This window comes from Drosophila mauritiana, chromosome 3R (assembly GCF_004382145.1).
Source record: "Drosophila mauritiana strain mau12 chromosome 3R, ASM438214v1, whole genome shotgun sequence".
NCBI lineage: Eukaryota > Metazoa > Arthropoda > Insecta > Diptera > Drosophilidae > Drosophila > Drosophila mauritiana.
In genome coordinates, this window is record NC_046670.1 from 13,834,209 (window position 1) to 13,850,766 (window position 16,558).

Genomic DNA, 16,558 nt, shown 5'->3' on the forward strand with positions numbered 1-16,558 from the left:
GCAAATTACCCTCAAAATGTGAAAAGGCAGCCAACAAAATTGGAAAAGAAAAAAAAAGGAAAACGCGGCAGAAGACAGCCGCCAAACTGCCAAAATCAGCTGTCCGCTTTGTTTTTAGGCAACCCGTACCCAAAAAATAAAAGCCAACGTCATTGTGCACGTCAATTTGTTAAAATGATTGATTGCCATTTGAATAATGAAAATCGCGCGAGTCACCGAAAAGGACAATTCCAAACAGGAAGCGTATGCAAAGTAGGCGGGCCATAATAGAAAGCAGATTTGCTAGCCAATGATAAGAATGACACAATGCACGGCGATTGGTATTGAAAGGTATATTACGGAATTTTATTCTATGAGATATATAAAAATGGAAATATTTCTTGAGATATTTAGAGATATAGTCGCGGAACCGGACTATAAAGTCTCTTGTTTTCCAGTGTGAAAGGAATGCATATTAAAGTTCTTCAACGTCCACCACTCTAATTGCCAGATCCCAGGTCCATAAAATTGGCAACATTGCGTTGGCGATGAAAATGGTGAAGTGTTCCCAAAAAGGTCAGCGTTGCCGCCGAAAAATTTATGCAAATTCATTGCGAATTTTAATGCCCCACGGGAGCCTCGCTGCAGGAGCATCCAGCATCATCGACGTTTTCGAATGCGGTCAATGTGCCACAACGCAGCTGGCGAGCTGATCATGGGAGTCGGCAGACGGGAGTCGGGAGTCGGGCGCCGGCGACCGGGGAAATGAATTTGTAATGAAAGTGGTTATCCGGCATTCAGTGACCCGCCGGATTCCTGCAGGAATTGACGGCGTAAACGGATAGACATTAAGCGAAATTAAACAGGCAAATAATTCAAAAGCACGGGTAGTTCTGCGAGGTTCAATAAAAATCAAAAGCATGTTTCAGCGAAGTCAATACTCATGGACCAAACAGTAGGTTCCTTTCCTAGTTGATATGTGCCAAACATCTCATAGTGGTTTTAAAAGCTGAAGTCATTAGATAATTTGTACGTATCAATATGTTTGTTGTGTTTCTTTTTTACAATATATTTAAAATCATCCTTGGTATATAATTTTATTGTAATGGGTAGAATATGATAGTAGACCAAATCTTATAATTTGGCCCTGACAATGCAACCCGAGTTGCTCTACGCAATTAGGAGTCAAATAAATTACACGTCTATAATAGAGCTAAACAAGCCAGGTACAACAGCCGCATAAAGCAGCCGATGAATAGAAACCAGTTAGCAATCACCAGCCAATTCCAAGATATTTGGCCATTTGTATTGATCAAGAACTGTCAGCAGTGACCACAACTGACAGCAGGAGGAATCCAAGGGGGCACTGGCAATTGATGATAAAGGCGCTCAGTTGACTGCAAGGATTGGGATTGGGAATGGGATGGGGATTGGGATTGGTATTGGGATTGGGCAGGGAGTGCGGTGTCGTGTGGTGTGGTGCACGTGGATTTGAAATTTGAGTGGTGCTATGTGTTCGCCCATGTCCCCCTATTCCGTATTCCGTATCCAGATCGAAGCTCCTGTCCTGTTTGCGGGTAGCGTGTGGTGCGCATTTGATGATAACTGAAATGTGAAATGAATCAAGCGCAGCCACGATGACGGCCATGTTACCGCAAAGATGTCCGTGGTGGCCGCATTAATAGCAGGCGAGGTGCAAAAACTGCTGGTAGCTGCGAACTGTGATGGCTGCGACTACTAACTAGGGTTGTCAATTCAGCTAATAAGGGACCCAATAAATATTTCAATTATATAAATCATAGGTGAGAGTCTACAAATCGAGTGGCTCTATAGAATCCTGTTGATCAGTATAATGGTTAAATAGAGGATGGTCTAATAGGATACAAACTTAACATTTTGGTTAATATACATTCGACTAAATTTTTTAGATTTATAAAGAATTTAAAGTTTATAGATTTATAAGCATGGGTACTATAAAGCCTAAATTTGGCTTCTTTCTCATCAGACATTTTAGCAACACTGCCATTGGCGGAAGAAAATGGTGGTGGTAGTGGTGGTTCTGCTGCTGCAGATACGGATGCGGATGTGGATGTGGATGCTGGTGCCACCTGACCACAACGCCAAGTAACCGCAGCGAATAGGCGGGTGGGCGGTTTGATAGTTGCACAACATCTTGCATGCCACAAACCATTTTACAAGCGGATCCAAATCGATTGCCCACCTACACCGCCCTAATGATGCGCAGGTGCAAATCGAGTCAACCCCACCCATTTATTTCCACTCCTATTTACATTCTACACTGGCAGAAAAAGATTAGACTTAAAAATTTGGATTTAACGAATAGATTTGTATCATTATGTGATTATGTAAATAAAGATAATATTATACACTCTAGAAGAACAGTCTTAATTGAAAAGGATCTTTAAGGATTTTCGACTATCCCCTTTTGTTTCTCTGCACACATACTCAATCTCAAGCACATGTGACCAGCGAAGCCTGGCAGCAGGACAAAGATAAATCGTTAATAAATTATTTATAATTAATTTGTATGCACGCGGTTTTGTAACTTCTGGCTACCTTCGCCTGTGCCGCTGTTGTTGTTGCGCCTGATTTGATATTCGCGTTTACGCTGATTAAATGGACGCCAACAGCCGCAAAATGCCAGGGAAAATGGGATGAAGAAGTTCAAGCAGCAGCAGGTTGAGCATACAGAATTAATTAGAACACTTGGGTGTTTTTGGGGCTGAGAGAACAGGAAGATGGGGATTGTCTTCGCGCCGAGCCTGAGCGCATGTTGAATAAATGATAAAATGTAATTGCGCCCAAAACACCCACAGACGGACCGACTATTTGGGGGGCAGTTGTTTCCGTTCTTGTTGTTGGCATAAGACGTTTATAATGAAAATATTATTAATTATGACAGCCACAACAACAATGACTGATGGGGCGTCAATTGCAGCTCAACGCTAGTGTTGCCGTTCTGGTCATTTTGTAGATACTTTGTGCCACTAACGGCCAGATTTGCTCACACAAATTATATTTATTCCACTTTTTTCTTAATTTTTTTACGCTTCAAACGAAATGTATATTATATGTAGAAAAGTTTTGGATCTATTACATGAATAAATCATTTTTATGGTTTTAGTTTGGTAGATTTTCACATCTTATTTGCATAAGTCGAGGCAGCACTACTCAAATCCTGCAAATCGGCGGTAAACTGGGTGGCATTAATCTGCGAGATAGCGGATACGTGGCAGCCTGGCGGGGCCATAAATTATTCATCTTGACACCAAAAAATCTTTAATCTGTCAGACACTCAAAACACTGAATGCAGTTCAAAAGGCAGCGAAATTTACATGATTGCCAATTGGCCTGCCTAATTGAAAGCTGTTCAACTTAATGTTTAATCGATGAAATTGTATAAACCAACTATTTTCAACTGGCTCCACATTAATCATGCTCCAATTAAGCCACACAGTTGCTGGCCCAGCAACAACCCACAGCTGCAGCTACACGCGAGTTGAGTAAATGTATCTGTATCTGTATCTGTATCTGCGTATTGTATCTGGCATCGCAACGAGTTTCCTGAACCAAGCCATCTCTCCCCGGCGAATCTCTGTCAATTTCATGTTTGCGCGCTAAATTAATTTAGTCAAAGCTTTGAAATTGCCAGTGCCCCAACCAACAGACTCTGCTCAGACCAACTAACTAGGACCCATCCAACTGGCTGATGTGATGCGTTGATAGTCGACAGTAAAACCCAACAGGCACACAACAATTTGTTTATCTGTTTATGTGTCATCAGATACAGTGGAACGTACTATGATTCGATTATGATACTTAAAGTACTATGCTAGCTGCTGAAAAAATATATATATATTTATACTTTTATTCATTGCCTTTTAAAGCGTCTGGTAATTGGTTGAATCGGGTTGAAAACATATGTACAGCTTAAGGGATTATGTTTGTTTATGTAGAATACCATATTTCTGTACGTTAATCGAAATTTAAAATGCCATTATCTAACACTTCAGTAAAGAAAACAACAAACCAATGAATATAAAAACATCTGCTGGTTGAAAAGGCATTTAAAATGGCACATAATAATGAAATATAAACAATAATTTTAAGCGCTGGAGACAAGGTTTGCTTTGGTTAGGTTATTTGGAGACCAACATAGAATTTATTTAATATTAGGGAATATACTTGATTTATTTTTCCAGCAAAGCACCTTACGTCTATTAAAAATTCCAAGAATTTCAAAAATTTCATAGAGATAACGATCATGAAATATTCTTTGCGAAAACTTTATAATTAAAGTGAATTCTGAGCTTAAAGAAATGTATACTCAAAACTTTTGTAGAAAAGGTTCTTATATCTTAGACATAGATAATTAAATTAAATGCAGACCGACAGGCTAGGAAACTTTGCCGACCCATGGTATCTTTTTGCCACTGTCACGGAGTCTGTGACACAGAAATAAATTTTCAGGCATTTATTGCAGGTATCACTCGACACAGAGCACTCGGAGTCGAGTTTGTTTGACAGGCGAATTTGTGCAGCCATTTAGAAATATTCAAGTGAGTCTAACTCTTCATGTTCGGGACTAAAAAATCGCAATTACATAAATGGATTGCGCAGTGGGTTTCATTTATAAAGGGTTTGCCAATGCATATGCATTTATTTTTTTTGGAAGAGTTTTTAAAAGCAAGCATGCACCGAGAAATGCAGAAGTACCATTGTGTTCTTTGGTCCCTAACGAATTGCTGGAAATAAATACGTGTATATCATGTTTATTCTGTGTCAATGAACTCAATCTGCCAGATGAACTCGATCAAATGTAGGTAATGAGTTTAAAGCACTCTACACCTGCGAGTAAATCGAGAAAACCGTGCTGAATCTGTTGGAGCTGCACTATATTCAATGTTCTGCAGCGATTTATCAAGTAGCCGCACTGTGGCGCACGTTTCGATTGAAATAATCTCGATTCAGCAGCTATCGTGCGGAGTACGCGGTGTTAACTCGGCAATTAGGATGCAGCCAAGGTGCACGATTTGCCCTCAAATAAAAACACTGAAAAACATGGTTTGGCTTGTGGGAAATGGCATAATTTTTATGCCAGAGCACGCATACAGCACATGCTTGTAAAATCAATTAAGCTTTTAGCCAACTCCCATCGCCGCCTCGCGAGAAATGTGCAACTAGTTCATTTGGGGATGCCGGCTTTTGGGGGAACACACGCGCTTATAAGCAAACCACATTCACTGAACTCTATTTTGGGATAGTGATGTCCACTCAAGGACAGCTTAAAATGGCCAAAAAAAAACTGTAACTTTCTATAATTACTTGCAAGTAAATAAATTATTTGGAAATAGATCATAAAGTATAAAGAAACATTATTAAAACTGTATTCAAATGCAATTGATAGCCATTGAAATATACTACTGACTTTTTAAGACCCACTAGATAAGTCTAGAAACTTGGCTATCAATTAAAATGAACACAATTAAGTATATCTTATAGCTTCATTTAAGTTCCCATTGAGATTTTGCTGCACTGAAAGCGGAAACCACTAGTTTGCCAGCACTAATAGTGAGCTTTGGCGACCCAGCAGACATCTGTGCAAATAGCCGAGCAAACAGAGCAGGACTCAAGACAAAGGCATGCCGCCAAGACAAACAATGCCTGATTGTCGGGGCGAGAGATCCTGGCAGAAGCGGCGATATCCTGACAGCCTGCAGTGCATATTTCGGTGGGGGGCAGTGCCACTACATCGAGTGCTTGAGTAATCCCATTAGAGGATGTGTGTTTGGCTTGCTTATTTCCAGATGCCACGGGGTCGTGGCCGTTATCTATCAGAAATGCAGCCAGGCCGGTAGATGGTTTCCAAATTCAGTTCGTGATGGGTATGGTAGTGGGTATTTGGTAGTGGGTACGAGGGTACGAGGCTACGAGGGTTTTACCATGGCCGGAAGGGCAAGTTATTTTCAATCGGAATGTGTGTGCATAGTTGGAATGGTTATTCGCTCGGGTACTCACTTTGTGCTGTGCGCCTCATTGTAGTTCATTAACAAATGCAGCACCGTCTCCCGATACTCCAGGACATAGCACACGTTGTTCAATAACATATCGAAAAGGGCTCGCGCGTTGTTGTCATCCTTTAGCTTCTGCAGTGCCAGCAGGCTTTGGAGCAATTCCCGGAATGTCTTTAATTAAAAAATTGGTAAGCATTAACTTGACAGACGTTGGAGCTCTTGATTGCAAAGTGGCGAGGCAGGGTCCAAAGATGCTGTGTGGCGCATTGTAATGAGCCTGACGAACTGACTGCCACAAGGAGACTCAACACACATGTGTGTTATTATAAACGCCCTTCATTACTTGTGGCCAGTCCCAATATCCTTGGTGTGAACGGGGAATCAGTTGGGCTTTGACCTAAGTGTTTGTGTCTGGTTGATGGTAATGAAGCTGTTAGTTTCCGACTATCTTTAATACCGAATAATATGCTTCTTGCCACTATGATTCCCACTTTTGATCTATCTAATTGGTGTGGAATTAACCTTTTCTTCAGAAGAAAGATCAAGGAAACCTTTTGTGTCAGACATTTCTAGCTAATCCCCGGCAAAGCTCGCTGTTCATTTGAAGTTTCCATCCCATCATTCCGGCGAGCTTAAAGGATGCATGGAGCTTGGCTTGAGTACTGGGAGCCCAGTGCCAAGAGCCAGGCACCCAGCTTAATCCAAGGCAATCGTCGAGCGGCATAAGAGTGCCCCCAAAAGTGCACTTACAGCGCCAAAGCAAACAACAACAGACCCGCACACACACTGTACGCCCGGCTTAGGTGGCCACCGGGATCAGGATGCAAGGATGGGGCAGAACCTGGCGCTGGAACGGAGGAGACTTACCAAAAGCGCTACATGCAGTCGCTTGGCCCAGAGACGCGCCTGTTTCTTGTCGCTCACAATCATGTCCATGTCATGTTGCATGCGCGTCAGGACCCAGTGAAAGCATTGCACGCTCAACGATTCGCTGCGAATGAAATGGAAAAAGCCAACAGAGTTACATAACACTCGTGTACACAGCCAGACAATGTAGATACCTATTTACTTAACAATTAAATAAAATATAAATATAAAACACTAAAGGGCTGTATAGTAATGAAGAGTACAATTTAAGGCTATCTTTCGCGCCTAGTAACTACCCCCACTATTTGTTTTCAGTGCACATGGCATCGTGTATGGTGTGAATCGTTGTGTTTGAGTGCATATTTAAGTAGTAGAATTCTGCATTAAAGTTGGCCCAAGTTGGCAGCATGGAGCAGCAAAACAGGTAAGCAGCTTGCCGTCTGCCACTTGCAACTGCCAGAGCGAAAAACTCATTAACAAAATTAATTTTTAAGTAGCGCTAGAATTGAGCGCCAGCCAGCCTAAGTTTTGCTTGTCCTTTCCACCCCCCAAGGATGCGGGGACCACTGGGCGTTGACATGCCGCACGTCTCCCAGTGGCCACCCACCGCCCAACCACGCCCCACTAAGCCGCCCACTTCCGGTGGCTGCAGCATTTGCCTGCAACTTGGGCGAAATTAGCAGCGCAACGTCGGCGGCAACCACCATTAAAGTTCTGCGACAACGTCGAGAGCATTTGAAGAGGCATTAAAAACAAATTAATTACAGATGTGCGGCAGCAGCAGCAATAGGAACCTAAATAAATAAATTATAAAATCAATAAAAGTGCAATGAACAGCAGCACGATAATGTGGCAAAGGGAACAAACGGAAAAACACTGATTGATGCACAAACTTTTTACGAGAAACTGTGCAAAGCAAATAAACTAATTGAGATTTGGGCTTCAACTGGCTGCACTCATACAGAATGATTTAAAAAATTTAAGTTTCAAGTGGAAAAAATATTGTGAGCCAAAATATTTCTCAACTGAATATTTGTAATTGTATTAAAATATCATTTTCATATCCTGACCACTCTTGGAAATCAATAACCTATATGGTTATCCATTTTCAAAAGCTTAATAAGTTTCTTAGTACTCAGTTTTATGATTTCATCAATCAAATTTGTGCCTTATAGAGGGGATCCTTGTACTTTTGCAAATTCCTGATCATTCGCAGACTTCAGCGATTGATTTCTGTATCAATGCTGTGTACGTGTACTCGCATAAACAAAATGACAAACTCAATTTCACTTTTTTTCGGGTTGCTGGCTGCTGGAAAAGTTTGCCCATCGGAAAGCCCATACATTACAGCAATGCCATGCTTTATATAGTGCAAAATCAGTAGAAAATGGCAGACGATAAAGAAAGTTCAGGGCGGTGCGGAGGCAGCGTCAAATTGCATTTGAGGAAATAAACAGAAAGTTTTATGGTCGGCGAGTATATATATTGTACATAGAATGCTTACTATATATAAGTGCAAAAATGAGACGAAAAACTCTGATAAAGGGCGGAGGGACATTGCTGAAAATGAATAAGGGAGCAGGAGCCGCAGTTCCAGGAGTCGGGAGCTCCACTAGAAGAACCAAGCAACTTAGAATAGTGCGAGGGAGTCGTCGCCAAGCGGCGGAAAAGGGGAAAAAAGGGTAGGGTCTGGGAAAACTTTGCGCCATCGGAATGACAACATTTTTGCAAAGCTTCATTGTTGTCATTCAGAAACTAATTTGAAAGTAACCAAAACAATTTTAAAGAAATTTCCCACCACACAGCCAGCGAAAGAGACTAAAACGGAGCAGGAGCCGGATCCGCATCCGGAGGAGGAACAACGTCAGCCGGATGACAGCATAAAGAACGCAAAATTTTATTAACAGCATGCTGGACAAGAATGAAAGCAACAACACAACGCCAGAAATACCGACATGGGGGGGACATATACACTGAACAACAGAGCTTCCTGGCAAAGTATATTATTAAATTAATATAATAATGTTATTTTATCGTAATTAAAATTTTCTACTACAAATACACCCTGTTTCCTGACATAACGATAATAATTTGTATCATATATGGTCTTCACTTCATAACTATTTTATTTCTAGTGTCTAAAAATCACGATATCAGTATAGTTCCTTTGACAACTTTGGCTAAGAACTTTATGGAGGAGTGGAACTTGCAGTGGCTGTAAAGTGGTCAAGTTTGGTGGGTCAACAATTGGCGTCATGACTTTGATTTGTACATGTGCTTGTTGTCCCCCGCCAAAAAATAATGCAATAAAACTCTAGTGACGAAACGCTGATGTCAGGCCACCAAGGAATGACACACAAATTGTGTGGTGACCGCAGAAAAAATTCTTGCGGGAAATGCTGGGAAAATGCTTTAGATTTCCCATTGACACTCTGCTTGAACATTTTCGGGCAAAGTGCTAAGAGCAAAATGGAAATTGTCATCACACTAAAGTTTATTTGCTGCGCACTTTCCCCTTTTCTTGTAAATAAAAAAAAGAGGAAAAAGCATAACAACCATTGAAAATACCCCTTATAAGCGGTCTCTACTTTTCACACTTCAACAGCTCAGATGATGGATTGTCCTTTCGACAGATAAACAAGTATTCGCAGCTTATTTGCTGTCGAAAACATTTCAACGAAATCAATTTTTAAGTTTATGGCAAGCGCTTGCAGTACGAGTAGAAGCTATAAACAAATAAAAGAAAATTGAATTTTAAAGTTGTGGTTACTTTGGAGAATCTACTAAAATCTAGAAAAGTAGAGTCAAGTTAAACTCGAAAATCCTACTGCCAATTGCAGTTCGATGCAGTTTTAACTTTCTTACATGTGAATAAATAGTTTAGACTAGTTTGCAATTAATTTAAATGGCAAGGTACTTGTTGAACTGCTCAGTTTTTCCTACACAGCTGCTGCGTTTTAAATTTCAGCAGCAGTGTGTTGTCCTCTTTCAGGAAAAATGTTCAAATTGGGAGTGGCCACCGAAATGAAAGTTTAGGGGAATTTCTTTCATCTGAAGAGTGTTGCGAAGTAATTTGATTAAAAGCCTTGATGGAGGCGGTTTGGCAGTGTAGTTTGTGCGCCGGAGATTTGCATATCTGCTGACTTGGCCGGAGGACGAGGTCAGCGCTTCATGGAGCCACTGAATGCAGAGCTCATTCATCAGCATCATCATCACCATCAGCATATCACTTGTGAAAACTCGTCTGTGTATCCTTTGAAACTTGGAGGCAATTAATTTGAACACGTTAGGCGGCATCCAGTAGAATATCTGGGGCAAGTCGCACAATTTCCAGAAATCTCTTACGCAATGACATTGCCAAACGGAAATCATATGTCAGTGATGCCAAAGATGATGATGCTTAAGTCTACTTAATATAGTATATTAAAATATTAGTTTAGGAATCGCTTATATACTATAATAAGTTCGTTAAAATACCATTACAAAATCGTGTGACTTAAATAGTTTATAAATGTACCCAGTTCGATTGCAAGTGCCAGCACTTGAATGCCACTCACCTGACTAACTGCAATTGTAGACCACTCAAACGATTGAACTCCATGAAAAATCGTATGGCCCACAATAGATAGGAGTCATCGTGACTCGACGATCCGGCGTTGCGTTCCAGCACCCGACGCACCTGCCTCACCAGCGTGTTGTAAGCGGAGCGCAGTACCTCGATGCAGTATTCGCGCAGGCACAATCTGCAAAAGCCAGGAAAAGTACGAAAAAGTGTGAGAGGGGGATCCAAAAGCTAAAATGTTCAAGGCGCAGATAGGGTGGGTGGGTGAAAGGATGGGCAAAAGACATGAAAAATGGTTATACCACAATAATATTGATTGAAAGCGAACGCCCTCTATCAGTTTATATAACAAATGCGGACTCTGCAACGGCATTTGGCAGCGCTGATGCAATAAATTTCGCCTGGCCAATTTATTTGTGCAAAGCTGGCTAAAAGATGCACCCAACCAGCCAACCAACCAACCAGGCAACCAGCCACCCAGGCAGGCAGCCAAGCGGCCCACCCATACCCAATCCTGTCGAGCGTGGAGCAATCTCTGCCAGCAGGCGAAACACAAATCCAACGCATCGATGCCGACGCGGATTAATTTATGCCAAAATGGAGGCAAAACTGAACAAAAAATGGCCAGGCCCCTTAGTCGGCTTATTGCAGCATGCACTTGTGGTTGGCTAACAAATTGTTGGGGAGCACGGGGCTCCAGCTTCAGCACGTGACATTGATGAACTTTCGCCTTTTCCGCCTACGTGCCTTGCTCCTCTGACTTTGGCCATTCGTTTGCGGTCGGAATGGGACATTCGGAGTTGTCTAATCACGGCCACCGGCGGCGCCCCGGTCACATTTGTTCTGCTCCATCAATTTATGGGCGCCTAAAGATTTGGCCAACCAACCGACTATGTGGCTAAGCATCTTGTCCCATAAACCAGGCCAAGCACTGGCCGACTAACAAGCAAAAATGTTTGCCAGCCAGTTCCAAATCGCAGCAGCGGATAAAAACCTTTTGAGGATTTTACTTGAAAATTGCATGCCTCGTCGGCCAGAGATCCCAAAGTCGATGCCGATGGCAATGGCGATGCAGAAAATGCCGATGGCGCCGCCAAGTTGCTGCTGCAGTTTTATCTCGGCACCGCTTTTTATGCTCCATGCCACAAATTGAGGAAGAAATCAGAACTTCCCAGGCGAACTACAAATGCTCTAGGCTTGGGGAAGAGATGAAGGGGAGATGTCGGATACGAAGTTCAATTCGTGGCTATCAATCATTGTTATAAGTGGTACAGACTTAAGCATAACGTGGCTCACACAACATTTATGCATTAAAGGTCTTATTTTCGGCTAAAATAGTTGGAATATTGTTGGACATTTTCCACCAACTAGGGTATATATTTTTGTGACCAAAAAGAAGACCGGAACCGAATGCATTTACTGTAACTGTTGAAGAAGGCCAGGATAGCGGCAGCCCGGGAATCTTGGCCTGCGGGCGTGGTGGCAGATCCTTTAAGTAGTTTGTTGGTTAGCGGAGAAGCATAAAATAGCTGCACCTGGTGGCCATTAGGGGGAGCGGCAACAGAGGCGCTCGGCGCCAAGATATTGTTTAGCCCGGCCAAGTCAGGCGGAACCCGAGAGCCTGGAAGCCCCTAGCAGCCAATATCGTTTGTGTGATTCTATAAAACAGCAGGAATTTCAGGCTGCTGGGTGGAGAAAGTGCGGGATGGAAGGGCGAACCAAAAGACCAAAAGGAAATGGCTTCATTTATTATTGAATATTATTTTATACGCTCTCTCGCTCGACTGCTCGCTCGCTCCGGTTCAATCTCTCGGATACGGCTGTCCTCCTGGCAGCGTAAAATCGAAAATCAATGGCCGGGATGTGGCTCCGCCGCTCCGTTGGTGGCCATAACAATTCCGATGCTAATGGCCACACCAGCACCAGCACAATACGAACAAGGCCCGGAGCCAAAGTGCAGGAAGTGGCCACAGACAAATGGATATGGCTGTGGGTTACGAGTAGACCGGGACTCACCTCACGGTGAACGCACTGCGACGGGTCACCTGCGCCTCCTCCTGAATGTGACGGTGGGAGCGCTTCTGCTGCTGCTTCTCGCGGTCAAAATCGATCGATGACACGCGCTCCAGAGCCTGGTGGCATATCACATCCCTATCCGAAACGGACTTCATGTTCCGGATGACGTAGGTGCCGCCGAAACGCGAATGCCGCCCTGGTGGAGGACGAGCCTGACGGCGAGCACGCTCCCGTCGTCGTGCGGCCAGAAGTTCCTGCTGGTCCCGCTGCTTTTCGCTCAGACTGCGCTGCAGGGAGGCGTCCGCCAAGGATTCGGCACTCTGAAATCGCATAAAAAGGTATTTAATATTATTGCCATACATATTTGTTTATTACCATACCTGTTCCCTGAAAAGCAGGCACACAATCTCCAGTCCGTGCAAATGGAACTGCTCCTCATCCGGCGAGGAGATGACAAACAGCACCAAGTCCAGCATTCCAGTTTGGTGCAACGCCCAAATGACCTGGTCGTGCAGACTGGCATCATTGTCCGCCCGGCATTCGGCTTCCGGATTCGCTGGCACTTGCAGAACGTTCCGCACCAGGACCAGGATGCGCTCAATCAGAAGATTCTGCTCTTCGCTGCGAATCGCAAATGCCTGGAAATAAAGCCAGAGCATGGCATTAGAAATCAGCGCCATAAAATGCTGCAGCAAATCCCAGTGTAAAAATCTAAGCGCCAAATCCCGCGAGTCAAGTTAAAATAATCAAATGAAATTAAATTAAATTAAATTGCAAATTTATGTAGCTCGACTGTAAAACGGAAGCCCCAAGTCGGGCCAAGACAAGCGATGGGACCACAACAAAGTCAAGTTGAAATCAATTTGGGCAGGGTGTGGGCGATAAGAGGAAATGCCTGGGTGCCTGACTGGATGGGCGGATGGTTGGATGGTTGGATGGTCGGAAGGGCGGATGGACTCCATGGTTAGGGTTGGGCGCAGCAGGACATTACAGTTGCTGCTGTGAGCTTAAAAATAAATACAACTAATGCGGCTTTTGTGCCTACAAGCCAGCTGTGACTCCTCCGACCCGACATGGACACCCACTTACACTCTCACACCCACACCCATGGCCACATCCAGGCATGTGCCAGGAACTCGGGCCTCCAGACCTCAGGACCCCGAGAGCCCATCTCAAAGGCAAAGTTAATAATGACTTCCGTTTTTGGTTTCCCTACGCAACAAAAACAACAACACCACGTTCCAGGGGGCGGCGGCTCATTCAAAACTGAAAGCTTTCCTTCGCAGCGCGGAGCAGCGAAAGTGGAGGAGGGGCAGTAGCTCCTCCTGCTCCTGCGCCTGTCCACTTGGCTGCTCGCCGCGCATACATCAAAGCGTGTAAGTCGGTGCGACGCAAATAAAGAAGTAAAGCATAAAAAGTCAGCAGCATCAGTGCACTGAAAGCAATTTCAACCAAAAAATTATATTAAACATAACTTTTACTCTTCATGAACCTAATACACATTTTGGGGTAATAAAAATGACTTATATCATCTATTCCTCATATAATGAAGCCTTACTAATTAACAAATATATTTTTTGAGTGCACCCCGCACCCAGGAGGAAGGGCGGATCCGCCAGAGGCAGAAGCGGAAAAATCCTCGTACACATTCATTATCAACGACAACAGCCACACAGCAACAAGAACAAATAGACAGCGTCCATATAGAAATTCGCGTGCATTTAACCTAACCAAGGAGGAAAAAAAGAAGCAGCCGGGAAAACCGAGGAAAACGGCACAAATAAAAGGAAAAGCGCTCCCTAAAAAATGGAAATGTAAAGAAATCCTCGGGCGACTCTTTGGCAACGCAGCGCCATGAAAATCCTTTGGAATTGCTCCCCGGAGTGTTATGAATGTCGATTCAATCGGCTTTAAATGAATTTATTTCGTTGTGATGGGCGATGGGTGGTATCTGGTGGGTGGTGGAGACTAGGAACATTGGCATGGATGGCTTCGCTCTCTCATCTTTGAGATTTACGTTCTTACTTTCCGGTTGCCAGGACTTAACCCATGATAATTGTTGGGATCATCAACCTGGTAGTGTTTCAGTTTGGGTTCGGCGCGTTGAAAAAATAGTTTGAGCCACAAACAAACAGTAAACATTTCCATTCAATGTAAATTTTCAATTACGAATTTATGGCAATCCAGACGGAGCTCATCCATAAATTGCACACACAGAAATCAGGAAATCCTTTTTTTATTTGCTGGATACTAGCAGATTAATTCAAGATGGAGCAAATAAGTTTAGGTTATACCCTTACAAAATTATTGAGAAAATATACATTATTTAAAATCTGAAATATATTAAAGTAAAGTTTTAACAGAAGCAATCACAAAACTCTTAAAATGAGCACGATTAAACATTTATAATTGTAATATTTTCGAGAGTATCCAAAGATTGGCCATTGTCCTAAAATTTTCATTTCCAACAACTAGCAATTGAAAGCATTTGAAAAACGCCGACTGCCATCGATTGGCAATCATTGTTGCTGGGCCTTTGCCTTTGTGGTTTGAACAATGTCTCGACCCACCGATTTTGGTTCAATTCCAAACAGTTTCGCTTAGCTTTTTTTGCAACATGCTGCCGACAGATTTTTTGTGGATTCGTCTAGGCCGGAATCGAATTCCTTTTCCCCAACTGTGACGTGTTTGATTCGAAGGTGCCTTGTAGCCATTGGCACCCTATGTGAAGTGAAACCAGCCCAGCCGCCAACTTGTCGTGGGTGTTGATTAAATCGACTTGTTGCGGTTTTTCCTCCTTCGCTGAAAGCAAAGCACCAAGTGAGTGGAACCCTTTGGAGATGTGAATTCATATTGTGAGATATATTTTAAATTAAATTCCATCTTTGGACCTCGTTGAGCAGCAGCTCAAGTTGAGAGAATAAAGGCGAACGGATGCACGGAACAAATAAAGAAGATAAAAGCGGGCAGATATGAAGTTCAAATTAGTTATGAACCCACAAAGCGGACGAGTTCAGTCATAAAGCCAGAGCTGGTCAAAACAAACTTCAAGTGGGTTGGGCAATGTGAAAAACATTCGCTCTCCCCACGAAAACTTGACTGCTGGCAGCTGCAAGGGCCATTAAAAGTTTTGCGTACCCGCTTGCCCATTAATACATAGATTAAAGAGATTACAGGAATAGTTGCGCAAATGCCCGAACGATAATTGCTTGGGCTTTAGAACAGGAGCCCCAACCCACGCGGTGGATCAATTTGTGGGGATAAAAAATGAGTTAGGGATGGAAATCAGGCCCATGAAAGTTCAAAATAATTATGCCCACAACGCACAGAACATTTTATTTACGTGAGAGGGTAAATCTAACAGAACTGCACACAGAAACTAGATTTTCCATTTAAGACAATAACAAGTCAAAAGAAAATTTGTTAGTAGAGATTTGTTGTGTGCTACACCTCACTGGCCCACTCCAGTAAATCAGGTGTCACTGCCGCGTGTAGGTACATGGCCAGCATGAACAGGAAGATGGCGAAGTTAATGAAGCGCTGGTGCAGCGAGGGTGTAAGGAAAATGCGCACTATGGGATAACGAGACCACTGCTGAAGCATTTGTGGCGGCAAAGGTTTGATCCTCGGCATAGGGTCCGGCGGATATTTGATATAGCCACGTGTGAACATGCCGGCCTCCGGCAAAAAGATGTTTTCGCTTAAACAATCATTGCTCATGCGCATCTTGCGGCGGTGCTCGCCAAAGGATTTGCACGAAAGTACGTTCTTCTTCGTCTTCGCATAGCGTATAGTGATGAGGGTGTTCTCGCCGATCAGGGACTGGCAGTAGGGGCATTTGGCCTGGTATTTCTGTCTCCTAATCCAGTTGTATATGCACTTGGCGCAGAAGTGGTGGCCGCAAAAACTGACCCTCGGCGATTCAGCAGTCTGCATGCATACCAGGCAGACGTAATAGCTGTTCATCCAGGAATCCTCTTCTTCGCCGGAATAATTTGGGTTTCGTTTGTCTTCCGAATTCATTATTTTGTTTTTTATGTGCTTTCGCAAACAAAATGATGAGAGACCTAAGAACTAATGTCGAGCAACTAAAACTCAC

At 43.2% G+C, this 16,558-nt stretch overlaps 2 protein-coding genes across 2 annotated transcripts in view; both read right to left on the reverse strand.

Moving 5' to 3' along the window:
* Positions 1 to 16,558, reverse strand: part of LOC117142521 (protein timeless homolog) — a 67,274-nt gene that overhangs the window by 50,230 nt on the left and 486 nt on the right. The window contains exons 3-7 of the mRNA XM_033306564.1: positions 12,840 to 13,097; positions 12,460 to 12,779; positions 10,439 to 10,624; positions 6,882 to 7,005; positions 6,019 to 6,185 (exon numbers count right to left, since the gene is read on the reverse strand). Of these exons, the coding sequence (XP_033162455.1) occupies positions 6,019 to 6,185; positions 6,882 to 7,005; positions 10,439 to 10,624; positions 12,460 to 12,779; positions 12,840 to 13,097 (1,055 nt within the window). The remainder of the gene's footprint in view (positions 1 to 6,018; positions 6,186 to 6,881; positions 7,006 to 10,438; positions 10,625 to 12,459; positions 12,780 to 12,839; positions 13,098 to 16,558) is intronic.
* Positions 15,770 to 16,533, reverse strand: LOC117144957 (E3 ubiquitin-protein ligase ORTHRUS 2; the record flags this gene model as incomplete). The annotated part of the gene is made up of 1 exon (XM_033310413.1): positions 15,770 to 16,533. A coding segment is annotated over one exon (630 nt), but the record flags the coding sequence as incomplete, so codon positions are not given.